Raw genomic sequence first — 13,369 nt, 5'->3', positions numbered from 1 at the left:
TTTACAAAAAGTTTTTTGGAAGATTTTCCTTTTAAGTGCCTTTTATGAAAGTATCTATCTTTTGTTCAAAAGCTATTAATTTAGCATGCGTGAATGAACACCACTATGTGCCATTTAAATGGTGTTAAAAATGTCTGATTTTATTTTAAGGCCCTAGCAAAGTGAAAATATAGGCCTTTCGGAAGTTTTTGAAACCCTTCAGTTTTACAAGGGATGTTATTAAAGTTTCTGGCACAGGTCACATTTTGCCTTATCAAGGCATGCTGTGATGCTGTGAGAGAACTAATTGAGATTGAGGCATCGTTGGACATTCGTATGACGTCCATCAATAAGAATTTCCATGATCGCCTTGTCTTATAAATAGTGTGTTTGCAACATGTCAAAATGTAAAAATTTGTAAAAAAAAAATGGTTCGGAAGTGGGTCGGAATTTGTTGTCGAATTGAGGAATATCAGCCTCCAAGTACGGATTGTACTGTACTACCACAATGCGAGCTCTTACATATACGACCACATTTTTAAATTTTTTAATTTCCGCAAAAAGTATTGACTTTACTTGCCCGTATGGTCTTTCAGATGATGGTCATCCGTTTATTTCACATGAAACAAACAGAAGACATATTTCAAGATCAGGAATGTAGTTTCTGCAATATAGAATCTGCAATGTACCCTTATCCAAGAAAAACACACATAAAACAACGGATTTCACTTCAATTCAATTTAATAACAAATCAGCGACTACAGATGGAAGCATCAGACGTATTGATCTTCGATCCTTCCTGCAGAATGAGTGGATGCAGGACCTTGCATCCGGCATAATGGAGTCTGTCCAGGGCCTTGCCGAGGATGCGTGTCTGTTCGTCTGGGCAGAGCTCGCGTTGCATTACGACCAGCTCCTTCTTCAGGCAGTCTTTTAGGTCATCGCGTCCGAAGATACGGTAATTAACGAGCGGCATTTGTTTGGGTAGACGACGCTGCAGCTCTTCAAACTGGGCCCAGTAGCTGTCCGTCTTCAAGGTAAAAATGTAAACCATCAAAACAATTTTATTGCTAGTCGCCACACGCTCCAGTAGCAGCTTGTTGTTGCTGGGAACCACATCGTGGTCGTGCGACTGAAGGTCGTCGATGATGAGCAGATTCATGCCACAGTCGGACAGCTGGTTCGCAAACTGGAGCAGAAACTTCTGCTCAGCGTCCGGCACACTGGTGGTCCACGAGTAGGTCTGCACGTTTTTCTGCCACGGAAAGTACTGCCGGAGTGCCGTGGCCGTAAGTGTTTTGCCCACGCCCGGGGGTCCGATCAAAGCCACGGAACGGAATTTTTCCTTGACACTCAGGGCATTCTCTATGCGGTTGAGGGCCTGCTCCTGGTTCAGCACCTGTTGGCCTATCTGCTGGAAGATCTTTAACGTGTCCAGTGGCTGACTGCAGTAGACAATGGGGGCCTGTTCGATGGGCCTTTCGGCCGAGTGGAGCGTAAGTGGCTTCAGAGTTTTCTCCCACCATGCCAGCATCTGATGGGATGCATCACAGTACCAAGCCATCAGCCTATTGGATGCTCCAAAGTACCATGCCGACAGCTGGTTGGATGTTCCAGAGTACCAGGGTGCCTGAGGAGACTCCTTGCTCGCCGCAACTTCCACGTCGGACTCACTCGCCGCCATCTGCGCGCCGAATGTTACGAGCAGTGCCACCGCAATAATAGTCGTTACTCCGCCCATCTTTGTAGCTATCAGAAAGTGGTTCTGTGTTGACATTGTTAGTGCAGAAAATTTAGAAACTATGAATTTATATATAAACACAACGACCATAAATATCTGTGTGTTTTTTCCTACTAACTGTTTATACTGTGTGATATGTTAAGCAGTAAAAAATAAAAGTATAAGCCTGCTGCCATTTCGAAACCTTAGGGGAAGTGTGCCGGTTGTGGGCACACCCCTCGTCCATTTGAAAATGCACGCTAAGCAGACGCTACTAATCAGAGTATTGTGAGTGGCGCTTGTGAGCTGTGAGCATAATAACGAAATTTGCAATAAAAAATCATTTACAATGAAAATGTATTTATCTTTCTTACCGTCCAGTAGGATTATTAAATTACTAATACTCTTGTTCTTCTTCAAACTTTAAACACGAAGACATGTATCCAGTCTGCACTGGTGGTGGTAAATCTCAGCGAGAAGTTTTCAAATCAAACTTCACCAATCCTCAAATCGCGAATGGTCACTTGCTCAAATTATGAAGATGAAACTTTGTCTCGGCCGGACAATGGACTATATTCAGTGTTTGTGTACCCTTAAAGATTGAGTGTGAATTAGAGTATTTACATAGTTATTGTTTACAAATGAATCAGGCCGATTCTTCCATTGTTCCACTCCGATTGATCCATTGAATCATAATCATATTCTTGCTTTGATTGACGCTGGATGGCATTTACATTATCATATTTTCACCACTGACTTCAAGAAACTTTTATCATCTTTCCTAGATTTGCAGTCCCGCCTGCACTGAGCTTGAAGTGGTGGTCATGGACTGGCTGGCCAAGTTCCTGAAGCTATCCGAACACTTCCAGCATGCCAGCGACGGACCTGGCGGTGGTGTGATTCAAGGCTCGGCGAGTGAAGCAGTGCTGGTAGCTGTTCTGGCCGCTCGGGAGCAGGCCGTGATCAGCTGCAAGGAGACGCATCCCGAACTAAGCGAGAGCGAGGTCCGAGGCAAGTTAATCGCCTACTCATCCGACCAGAGCAACAGTTGCATCGAGAAGGCGGGAGTACTGGCGGCCATGCCCATTAAGTTGCTGCCGGCCGACGACGATCTGATCCTGCGTGGCAATACGCTGAGGAAGGCAATCGAAGACGATGTGGCAGCTGGACTGATACCGGTCATATGTATTGCCACCTTGGGCACCACAGGGACGTGCGCCTACGACGACATCGATTCGCTAGCCGATGTCTGTCAAGCCTTGAATGTGTGGCTGCACGTGGATGCAGCATATGCAGGGGGCGGCTTTGCTCTTGAAGAGTGCACGGAACTGCGCAGGGGACTAGATCGCGTGGACTCGCTGAATTTCAACCTGCACAAGTTCATGCTGGTTAATTTTGACTGCTCGGCTATGTGGCTGAAGGACGCAAACAAGGTAGTGGACAGCTTCAATGTAGATCGCATTTACCTGAAGCACAAGCACGAGGGCCAATCTCAGATTCCGGACTTTCGCCACTGGCAGATCCCCCTGGGCCGCCGTTTCCGTGCCCTCAAGGTGTGGATTACTTTCCGCACGCTGGGCGCCGAGGGACTGCGCAGCCATGTGCGTAAGCACATCGCGCTGGCGCAACAATTCGAGGCATTTGTGAGGAACGACTCGCGTTTCGAAATGGTTGCCCCCCAAGCACTGGGATTGGTCTGCTTTCGTCCTAGAGGTGACAATGAACACACCGCTCAGCTTCTTCAGCGACTCATGGAGCGCAAAAAGATCTACATGGTGAAGGCGGAGCATGCTGGACGCCAGTTCCTCAGATTCGCCGTTTGCGGTATGGATGCAAAGCCCTCCGACATTGAGTTTGCCTGGACAGAGATCGAGACGCAGCTAACGGCCCTGCTGGCTGAGAAATCGCTGGCTGCTCGGAAACCTAGCAATGTCTCCGAGCTGACGCAGCACTTTCAGATGCATCTGGCCAGTGATAGCGGGACCCACGAGAAGTCGCAGTGACGGAAATAGCGCCCGATTTATATACAATTGAACTATTTATGTTTAGGATGTCCTTAAGTTGTTTTGTAGATGTTAGAAATAAATTCAATTTAAATCTGAAAAAACCGAGTATTGCTCTTGCGTAGTTAGTTAAATGAAGAAACCATTTGAAAATTATAAAATTTCTATACACCGTAGAATCCGGCTAGTGACCATAGCGACAAAAACTCGATGACTTGGTTGGTCCCCAATCAAACTCCGCTTTTAGCGACAAACCGCTTATACCGACGATATTTTTCACAATTCAATCGGCTATTGCGACGCGCCGAATAACAAATTCAGCGAAATAATGCCAAAAATGGTCCCAGCAGCTCATTCTCAAGTGATATTGAAAACGAGGATGACATTCCTCTAACGGTTTGTGCAAGAACTTTAAAAAATCAGCTACGAATACATTTTTTCTTATTGACAATGGTGTGCCGATTTTTGAGGAATATATTAACATTTATTACAATTTTTGTTTTGATTAAAAAACTAATTTTTAACCATAAAACCGAAGTACACTGAATCATTTACTTTCTTGGAGAAACTACACCTTCAAGTCTTTTCTTTTGGATATTCTCGCACGCGTCGCTGAATACCCGATCCGGTGATCCGTGCTCCTAAAAACACTATCGATATACTTTGTATGCCAGAGCTGCCAGATCGCTTAATAAATATAAGCACATGTTCGATATATGATATTAAAACTGCCAACCACCCTATTCCTCAGCCACCAACCACCCTATTTACCTGGGAGAAACTGTTTCAAAACATATATATATATATATTTTGGACTAGCGGGATTTCCGACTAGGAACAATCATACTATTAAAACAAACTATTATCTAGCTGTCTGGCAGCACTGCTCTGAAGGGCTGCAGAAAGATTGATGTTCGTGACAATCGATGTTCATCGATTGGCTCTCGCCCGCCAGGTTCGGATCGAATCGCAAGAGTATATTCTCTTGTTAACTTAGAGCTTCGATTTTATTTCCAAAAAATTTTTGAATTTAAGGTGAAATATCGGCTAATCGAAATCCTCCTCCAATCCTGTTTTTTGAATGATACCTTGTCTGCATACCCCGGCTAGAAAATTTGAGATTTCCAATTTCAAATCCAAACGTCATGCATGTATAATTGCATCATAGGAGCGGGTATCCAGCGACGGGTTAGAAAATATCAAATATCCAACAAAGTAAATGATTCAGTGTACTTCGGTTTTATGGTTAAAAATTAGTTTTTTAATCAAAACAAAAATTGTAATAAATGTTAATATATTCCTCAAAAATCGGCACACCATTGTCAATAAGAAAAAATGTATTCGTAGCTGATTTTTTAAAGTTCTTGCACAAACCGTTAGAGGAATGTCATCCTCGTTTTCAATATCACTTGAGAATGAGCTGCTGGGACCATTTTTGGCATTATTTCGCTGAATTTGTTATTCGGCGCGTCGCAATAGCCGATTGAATTGTGAAAAATATCGTCGGTATAAGCGGTTTGTCGCTAAAAGCGGAGTTTGATTGGGGACCAACCAAGTCATCGAGTTTTTGTCGCTATGGTCACTAGCCGGATTCTACGGTGTATAGAAATTTTATAATTTTCAAATGGTTTCTTCATTTAACTAACTACGCAAGAGCAATACTCGGTTTTTTCAGATTTAAATTGAATTTATTTCTAACATCTACAAAACAACTTAAGGACATCCTAAACATAAATAGTTCAATTGTATATAAATCGGGCGCTATTTCCGTCACTGCGACTTCTCGTGGGTCCCGCTATCACTGGCCAGATGCATCTGAAAGTGCTGCGTCAGCTCGGAGACATTGCTAGGTTTCCGAGCAGCCAGCGATTTCTCAGCCAGCAGGGCCGTTAGCTGCGTCTCGATCTCTGTCCAGGCAAACTCAATGTCGGAGGGCTTTGCATCCATACCGCAAACGGCGAATCTGAGGAACTGGCGTCCAGCATGCTCCGCCTTCACCATGTAGATCTTTTTGCGCTCCATGAGTCGCTGAAGAAGCTGAGCGGTGTGTTCATTGTCACCTCTAGGACGAAAGCAGACCAATCCCAGTGCTTGGGGGGCAACCATTTCGAAACGCGAGTCGTTCCTCACAAATGCCTCGAATTGTTGCGCCAGCGCGATGTGCTTACGCACATGGCTGCGCAGTCCCTCGGCGCCCAGCGTGCGGAAAGTAATCCACACCTTGAGGGCACGGAAACGGCGGCCCAGGGGGATCTGCCAGTGGCGAAAGTCCGGAATCTGAGATTGGCCCTCGTGCTTGTGCTTCAGGTAAATGCGATCTACATTGAAGCTGTCCACTACCTTGTTTGCGTCCTTCAGCCACATAGCCGAGCAGTCAAAATTAACCAGCATGAACTTGTGCAGGTTGAAATTCAGCGAGTCCACGCGATCTAGTCCCCTGCGCAGTTCCGTGCACTCTTCAAGAGCAAAGCCGCCCCCTGCATATGCTGCATCCACGTGCAGCCACACATTCAAGGCTTGACAGACATCGGCTAGCGAATCGATGTCGTCGTAGGCGCACGTCCCTGTGGTGCCCAAGGTGGCAATACATATGACCGGTATCAGTCCAGCTGCCACATCGTCTTCGATTGCCTTCCTCAGCGTATTGCCACGCAGGATCAGATCGTCGTCGGCCGGCAGCAACTTAATGGGCATGGCCGCCAGTACTCCCGCCTTCTCGATGCAACTGTTGCTCTGGTCGGATGAGTAGGCAATTAACTTGCCTCGGACCTCGCTCTCGCTTAGTTCGGGATGCGTCTCCTTGCAGCTGATCACGGCCTGCTCCCGAGCGGCCAGAACAGCTACCAGCACTGCTTCACTCGCCGAGCCTTGAATCACACCACCGCCAGGTCCGTCGCTGGCATGCTGGAAGTGTTCGGGTAGCTTCAGGAACTTGGCCAGCCAGTCCATGACCACCACTTCAAGCTCAGTGCAGGCGGGACTGCAAATCTAGGAAAGATGATAAAAGTTTCTTGAAGTCAGTGGTGAAAATATGATAATGTAAATGCCATCCAGCGTCAATCAAAGCAAGAATATGATTATGATTCAATGGATCAATCGGAGTGGAACAATGGAAGAATCGGCCTGATTCATTTGTAAACAATATCTATGTAAATACTCTAATTCACACTCAATCTTTAAGGGTACACAAACACTGAATATAGTCCATTGTCCGGCCGAGGCAAAGTTTCATCTTCATAATTTGAGCAAGTGACAATTCGCGATTGACTAAAATTCAATCTCTTCGATCTGTTGCAGCCACAACCAGTTTATCGAGTTCTCGGTCCCACTTTCACTCTCCACACAATGGGCGCCCATTCAGCATTCAGCTGACCAAAACAATGAGATTTCTCCGCACATTTCACCAACGGTGCGGGCTCTGACCTACCCAGCTGAAACCGATGATACCGAATCCACTTGCCAGCATTTCACCAACAATGGAGGGATACGAGGTGCTGGTGGGATAGTAGCCGTGCATATTGGGCGACTGCCAGTGCGTGATGCCTGGCTTGATCACGCGATTAATGTCGCTCAGAACCTCGGTCCAATGTTCAGGCTCCTCGGGCATATCTTTGGGCAAGAGATCCAAGAGATATCCAGGTTCCACAGAGGGCAGAACTTCATGGTCGCGTATATTCTCCAGATAGTCGGCCACAAAGTCGACTGCCGCTTTGCCAAATTCCCGAAACTCCTTGGCATCCATTGCGTTACTATCTCCCTCTCCTCTCTGACTGAGTCGGTATCGGTTTCTATTTGCACTTTTCACGTTCTGTTTGTTCTGGCCTTTTGCTTTCGGTTTGTTTAATCTTGGCAAAACGAAAATCTCCGCTGATGCTTCACTACGTAGCCTGATGTTCAATATGAAGCCGCACTACGATGACCAGCCGCTTTTATAGACTGTGCAGCCGGTTGCCTCAGGTAGCGCACCTGACTTCTCTGAAAGACGTGCCACAGTGGGCCGTTGCCACAGGGCTACGGTGCCATTGTGCGGATCTAATCGTGGGTGGCGATTAGGGAACGATAATCGGGCTGATCGTGGATCTATGACGAACATATAATGCGTGGCGCATGACTATAGAAAAACAATTAGTTGGCGATTCCCTTAATCATCATTAAGTTGGTTCAGCTATAATCTTAAAATCAGGTAGATCGCCATAGGTTTCTAAGTTCTTTCAGAGTTGCTTGGATGGCTATGTGTTTTCCTTATCAACCGTCGTTTTTGATCTTTGAGATGGTGTAGTATTCATCCACGACAACGTTCAAATCGGCTCCGCTCTCTTGAACTGATCTTCGTGCTCTTTGCTTTCGGTTTGCGCTCTTAACTGAAGCCTGTTGGACTTCTCTTCTGTCCTAATCGGCGCTACGCTCTTTTAAAGGTCCGCTCTTAGATTGCAGCATTTACATATACACTTATCATCTTCCTATCTCATAGATTGATTGATCGGAGGTCTCGAAATTCGTTAAATCGATTTCCGACTCATTCAAATTGGAATAAAATAAATTATAAAGAGCACAACAAATTTTGATAAAGATTTTCATCCAGAGTCAACACTTTTTCCGGTCTTTTTATATACTCGATGCTGAAAAATGTTATCCTATATTTTATACTAGATTTGAGCGGAATATGGATGTGTGTAACGCCCAGAAGAATTCGTCTCCGACCCCATGAAGTCCGTCAGGCGGCCGTCCGTCCGTCCTTCTGAGCGCCTAGTGCTCAGAGACTATAAGAGCTAGAGCAACGACATTTTGTATCCCAACTTCTGTGATATGTCACTGTTACAAGTATATTTCAAAACTTCGCCTCGTCCCCTTCATCCCCCACAAAGGAAAAAAATCTGTGGCATCCAAAATTTTAAAGATACGAGAAAACGGCAGAATCTGAACCAGATCGTATTACTATTATGGTCAGAAAGAAGAAAACAATTTCATTGTCTCGCTCTCTTTCTCTCTCTCTGGTCGGCTTTGCCTATCGATAAAAATGAGCACCTAGATCTCAGAGAATTTTGAAAGTTTTTGATCGTAGTGAACGTTGAGAAATTTGTATTCGTATTCAAACAGATCTTTGTGAAATTTCCAGTCAACAAAATTGTAACACTAACATATTTTCTATTCAAAATGTGTGAATCTTGTCAAAATTACTCCAATGTATTATGTTTACAGTTTTTTGCAGTATGGAACTTCGTCTGGGGTATTCTTTTTTTGTGTTCGGGCACCTTCACTTTATACGAAATGCATGGTACGTGATTATTTATTATTGGGTCATTGAGAGAAAACCAAATATATTCATATATTACATATTTTTTCAGTTGATAATAAACAGCAAGAGTTGTTTCTCTATATATTTTTGTATGCTACCTGTGTCACTGCGGTACTATATTCGTTGTCTGGAGTATTAATACTTATTGGAGATTGGAAGGTAGGTGTTTCGTTAATCCTTTCTCCTTGCCAGTAAATATTCAGCACTTTTACCCCACAGGATAGTGCATTTTTGTTCAAGTGTGGACTAATTCTGAGCAATCCATTTCCAATCGTGTCAATCTTAACTATATATATACCGAGTAGGCAATACCAAGCGGTCGATATTGTTTCCTTGTTTTAATTTTTTTTTATTTCAGTTGTGCACATAATTGCCTTGATACGACTCTGCAAATTTGCCCAAGTGCGCTGGAAATGATTTTGCGCCATTTGTCACTTCTTCCACTTGCTTCAGACCAAATTTCATCGTCTTCAGTGTTCTGGAAGCCCAACAGTAGTGCTCCACGAGTATCTGTTCGATTGAGTACTCAAAATTGTGAAAGTATTTAAAATATGTGGGTGTGTACAGCCCCATACTTATTCAAATTCAATCTATTGGACAACGAGAGCAAGCCCACGGCAGTATGTCCTGTCCGGTCTGGATGGTTGGTTAGGTTGGTTAAGCTATAATTTTAAAATTAGGTAGATCGCTATAAGTCTCTAAGTCCTAAGTGTTTTCCTAATCAACCATCGTTTTTGATCTTAAAGATCAGGTAGTACTCATCAACGACAAAATTCAACTATGCTCCGTTCTCTTCAACTGATCTTCGCGCTCTTTGCTTTCGGTTTGCGCTCTTAACTAAAGCCTGTTGGACTTCTCTTTGGACCTAATCCGCTCGTTTAAAGATCAGCTCTTAACTTACAGCATTAACATATGCACTTTTCATCTTCCTATCTCATATATTGAGTGATAGGAGCTGTCGATATTCGTTGTTCTTTGAATCGATTAATTCGATTTCTGACTAATTCAAATTGGAATAAAATAAATTTTGATCCCGAGGCAAGCTCTTTTTCCAGTCGTTTTTTCAGTATTCCAACTAAGCCCAACTTACCCAGCTAAAGCCCAAGACTCCAATGCCCGCAATCAGTAGTTCACCAACGATTGATCCTGCCGACGAGGAAGATGGATAGAAGGCATTGAAATACGGAGACTGCCAATGAGTCAGTCCGGGCAGGATGATGCTCTCTAGGTCCTTCAGCACCTCGCGCCAATGCTCTGGCTTTTCTGGGATTTCCTTGGGCAGTTGGTTGATCACGGTATACGGAGCCACGCTGGGCAGGACATCTCTATGGGATACGGAAAATAGGATTCTTATCAACCATCACATCGCCAATAGACTACCGCACAAACTGACGAACACACACCTCTCTCGGATCCCGCTCAGATAGTTGATAATAAACTCAATAGAGGCGTGGCCGAATTCGCGAAACTCGTCAAAGTCCATTGCGATGAATGGATTTGATGATCCTGGCTGGGAGCGATAGTCTACGTACGATCTTCAGAGATGGTTGTTGGTTGTTTGTTTGTTTGCCAGCCGCTGTCTGAGTTCCGCGCTTGTGCACCGCTGACATTCGAGTCTACAAATGAGCTGGCTGCGCTTTAACCAAGCTTCCATAAGATCCGAAATTCAAGCGACGCGTAGGCCGCTGCTGCTCCGTAAAAGCGAACGAAAAGTAGTTAATAAAATAAAAATCCGGCTATGTGTGAAAATGTGCACTGGCAGCAAGTTTTTGTTTTGGCCAGTGCGACTGGCCCATTGCCGAGATTAATGTTTATGTAACGGCGGCGACAGAAGACGACGTCAAGACATGGCAGACAAAAGTGAAAAACGTCGAAGAAAAATTTAATGAAATGGACTTTAATTGTTGAATAAAGACAATAGGCAACAGTCTAGCCAGCCATTGTCATCATCATCAAACTATTCAACTATTTCCTCGCCCTGCTCACTGTGTCTCTCCCAATCCGGTTCCATATCATCGTGTCAGCAGCAATTAACTGCCCCAAGCCCAGGCCCAGCTCATTTGGCAAAATATTTGACGTGGTTAACCATTAACAACTCCATTAGATGTCCAACGCCTGACTCGCTGCTGCTGCACAACAAAGCTTTGAAAAATTTGAAAGTCAAAGTCGATTTTGTAAGCGCTGGCCCTCTGCGGAAGTGCATAGACTTAAAGTGTGGATAGATCACACGGTACTGGCCCGTATTGCAACGGACTGCATTTTGAATTCATTTCATCAGACATTCAGCCCATTTCAGGGTCACGATGCGTTGTAAGTTTCGTTGTTAGCCTATTTTTTTGTACCCGGTACATGCAGAGTTCAAGGGTATGCTGTATTCTTGTCGATGTATGCAACAGAAGGAAGGCTGTAAGCTTTTTCATAGCTCCATATAAAATGTACATTAATGCCAGCTTTTGCGTTAGTCCGGAGACTAGAGGTTATATAGATGATGTCTGTGAAATAGGTATGTAACAGATGAAAACGAAATTAAGGTATTTTACAATGCAAAACGATCTAACAAAAATATGCACAATGGGATAATATAAAGACTGATAATTAAGGGCACGACATTCAGAAATAATTTCCGAGTTGCCTGATTTGGCGCAATTATTGGAAACAACGTAAAGCTCGCTTAGCGAAATTGGCTTAATTAAAATCAACGGATCTTTACCAATTTGGCAACTGAGGACGACCTATTGAACTTTTGAACTTTGAAACTTTGTTCAGTTTCGTTGCGTTAAAGCTCCAGCCAAATGACTATGATTTTGAAGGTATTATCTTATATCGGATAACTAGTCTATACTCTTTATTTGTTGTGCTATTCTTGTGGCCATTGATTTGCACTGCAACAGGATGGACATGTGAACTTGTCAATCGACCCGTGCACAAGCAGCCAGCTGTTTGCCACCCAACCCCTAGAACGACCTTCCTCCGGTGTCCATTTTGTTTTTGTTGTGTTCCGACCGGGATTGGGGCTAAGGCTGGAGCTGGGGCTGGTGCCAGGGTTCGGGCTGGGCTGTGGCTCGGGGTTCAAAGTGTTTGGCAAAGTATTTGGCGCGCTCTAAGCGGCTCATAAATAAATTCGAAAACAAAATCGTTTTGCAGACGCAGGACCTCTGGCTGCTAAGAGGAGTGGGCGCTGAGAGGGACGAGTCGAGCAGGCAGCTGGAGGACAGGACGCCTCAGACAGACAGACCTTTTGCAGATACAGCAAGTGGTCTCTCTCTTTCTGCCAGTGTGTGTGTTCAATTGACAGAGCGCCTGCGCTGGAACGGCTTTAACCCTAGAAATAGAAGACAACCACACACACACACACACACACACACAACCTAACACACGCACCTAGCGAGACACACCCGCCCACTCGCAGCCCACTCACAGCCCACTCGCCACCCTTCTAACCCAGCCGACTGTTTAATGGCGACGCTGGGCCGACGATAAGATAGCGGTAATTCTTGCGCATGTCCAAACACGTCTGTGCATTGTTGCTGTTGCTTATCAACAATTTCCAATGCTTTCAATATAAAGGGGCGGCGCTTGTTTTCCCCTGGAAGGCCTCCCACCCAGTGGTTGTTGTAGCTTTTGCAGTTTTGTAGCTTTTGTTGCGTTTGTTGCTTTTGTTGTCAGTGACCGCGCGTATTGACTTGGACTTTTGAGTCGAGTTAAGTTTCGTTTCTCATATTTGTTCGTTCTGCCGACGTCGCTGTCGCTGTCGCCGTCGCTGCCTTTGACTTTTAAGTGCTGTTTACTGTTGTTTTGGGGCCACGAAGGTGTCGCCCGACGTTGGTTTTCCTTGTTGTTCTTGTTGTTGCCCTAGCAAAATTATCATTTTTCTTTTTTTCTTCGTTGTCGCTCTGCAGCAGTGAAGGAGCAGTAGCATCAGCAGCAGCTGCAGAAGCGTATAATTCTTAGGGGAACACACATTTTTGTTTTCGGGCTAAAGTTTTTACGTTTTACAAATATTGTAATGCTCATTACAATGAGCCCACCCCACATCACCACACGAATTGGGTGGAATTGAAAGGGGGACGAAAATGCGCATGGCCAAAAAACAAGAATAAAAATGTCATCGCCTTCGCTGTTGGCTTTGCCGTTGTCGTCGCCGTCGCCGTCGCCGCTGTCATTGTTCTTCTGCAGGACCGCTCGCCCTGCCCCGTATGGTACTAGTACAAGTGTTCATTTAACCATATCATTTGTGTCATATTAAGATCAATTGGTAGACGTACATCCATAATATGCACATATGCACATTGATACACGCACACACACACACGGCTACACAAATGCATAGAAGCGTAAATGTATTTGTGGAGCACGCACCCAAAAGGCAAG

General features: G+C 44.7%; 3 protein-coding genes and 1 long non-coding RNA gene across 5 annotated transcripts; 2 read left to right on the top strand and 2 right to left on the bottom strand.

Moving 5' to 3' along the window:
* Positions 1 to 702: 702 nt before the first annotated feature.
* Positions 703 to 1,857, bottom strand: LOC117184096 (uncharacterized). Its single transcript, XM_033380264.1, has one exon. It carries the CDS (start codon positions 1,808 to 1,810, stop codon positions 731 to 733), a length of 1,080 nt encoding a protein of 359 aa, XP_033236155.1. The 5' UTR covers positions 1,811 to 1,857; the 3' UTR covers positions 703 to 730.
* A 95-nt stretch (positions 1,858 to 1,952) lies between these two features.
* LOC117183959 (3,4-dihydroxyphenylacetaldehyde synthase-like) lies at positions 1,953 to 3,806 on the top strand. Its single transcript, XM_033379689.1, has 2 exons — positions 1,953 to 1,982; positions 2,485 to 3,806. The coding sequence occupies exons 1-2, from the start codon at positions 1,953 to 1,955 to the stop codon at positions 3,700 to 3,702; spliced, it is 1,248 nt and encodes a 415-aa protein (XP_033235580.1). The 3' UTR covers positions 3,703 to 3,806.
* Positions 3,807 to 5,368: 1,562 nt separating this feature from the next.
* Positions 5,369 to 10,864, bottom strand: amd (alpha methyl dopa-resistant). Of its 2 annotated transcripts, XM_001356249.4 has the most exons (3): positions 10,402 to 10,864; positions 10,089 to 10,323; positions 5,369 to 6,690 (listed from the first exon to the last, which is right to left on the bottom strand). In XM_001356249.4, the coding sequence occupies exons 1-3, from the start codon at positions 10,479 to 10,481 to the stop codon at positions 5,473 to 5,475; spliced, it is 1,533 nt and encodes a 510-aa protein (XP_001356285.1). In that variant the 5' UTR covers positions 10,482 to 10,864; the 3' UTR covers positions 5,369 to 5,472. The 2 variants fall into 2 exon arrangements, with proteins under 2 accessions (XP_001356285.1, XP_015036857.1); XM_015181371.2 differs by lacking the exons at positions 10,089 to 10,323; positions 10,402 to 10,864 and adding an exon at positions 7,130 to 7,637.
* LOC26533148 (uncharacterized) lies at positions 8,778 to 10,040 on the top strand. Its single transcript, XR_001451459.2, has 4 exons — positions 8,778 to 8,977; positions 9,048 to 9,157; positions 9,218 to 9,299; positions 9,357 to 10,040. It is a non-coding gene; the product is annotated as an uncharacterized lncRNA (long non-coding RNA).
* Positions 10,865 to 13,369: the final 2,505 nt, after the last annotated feature.

This window comes from Drosophila pseudoobscura, chromosome 4 (genome assembly GCF_009870125.1).
Source record: "Drosophila pseudoobscura strain MV-25-SWS-2005 chromosome 4, UCI_Dpse_MV25, whole genome shotgun sequence".
Lineage (NCBI taxonomy): Eukaryota > Metazoa > Arthropoda > Insecta > Diptera > Drosophilidae > Drosophila > Drosophila pseudoobscura.
The sequence above is the reverse complement of the archived record's forward strand: the minus strand, read 5'-3'. Positions and strand labels throughout refer to the sequence as shown.

Bases quoted from the DNA above. Each gene is read 5' to 3' on its own strand.
- LOC117183959 (XM_033379689.1), top strand. From the start codon at position 1,953: ATGCACGCTAAGCAGACGCTACTAATCAGA. The intron at 1,983-2,484 runs GTATTGTGAGTG...CATCTTTCCTAG, and splicing joins AGCAGACGCTACTAATCAGA to ATTTGCAGTCCCGCCTGCAC.
- amd (XM_001356249.4), bottom strand. From the start codon at position 10,481: ATGGACTTTGACGAGTTTCGCGAATTCGGCCACGCCTCTATTGAGTTT. The intron at 10,324-10,401 runs GTGTGTGTTCGT...CGTATCCCATAG, and splicing joins CTGAGCGGGATCCGAGAGAG to AGATGTCCTGCCCAGCGTGG. The intron at 6,691-10,088 runs GTAAGTTGGGCT...CATCTTTCCTAG, and splicing joins GAGTCTTGGGCTTTAGCTGG to ATTTGCAGTCCCGCCTGCAC.
- LOC117184096 (XM_033380264.1), bottom strand. From the start codon at position 1,810: ATGGTCGTTGTGTTTATATATAAATTCATAGTTTCTAAATTTTCTGCA.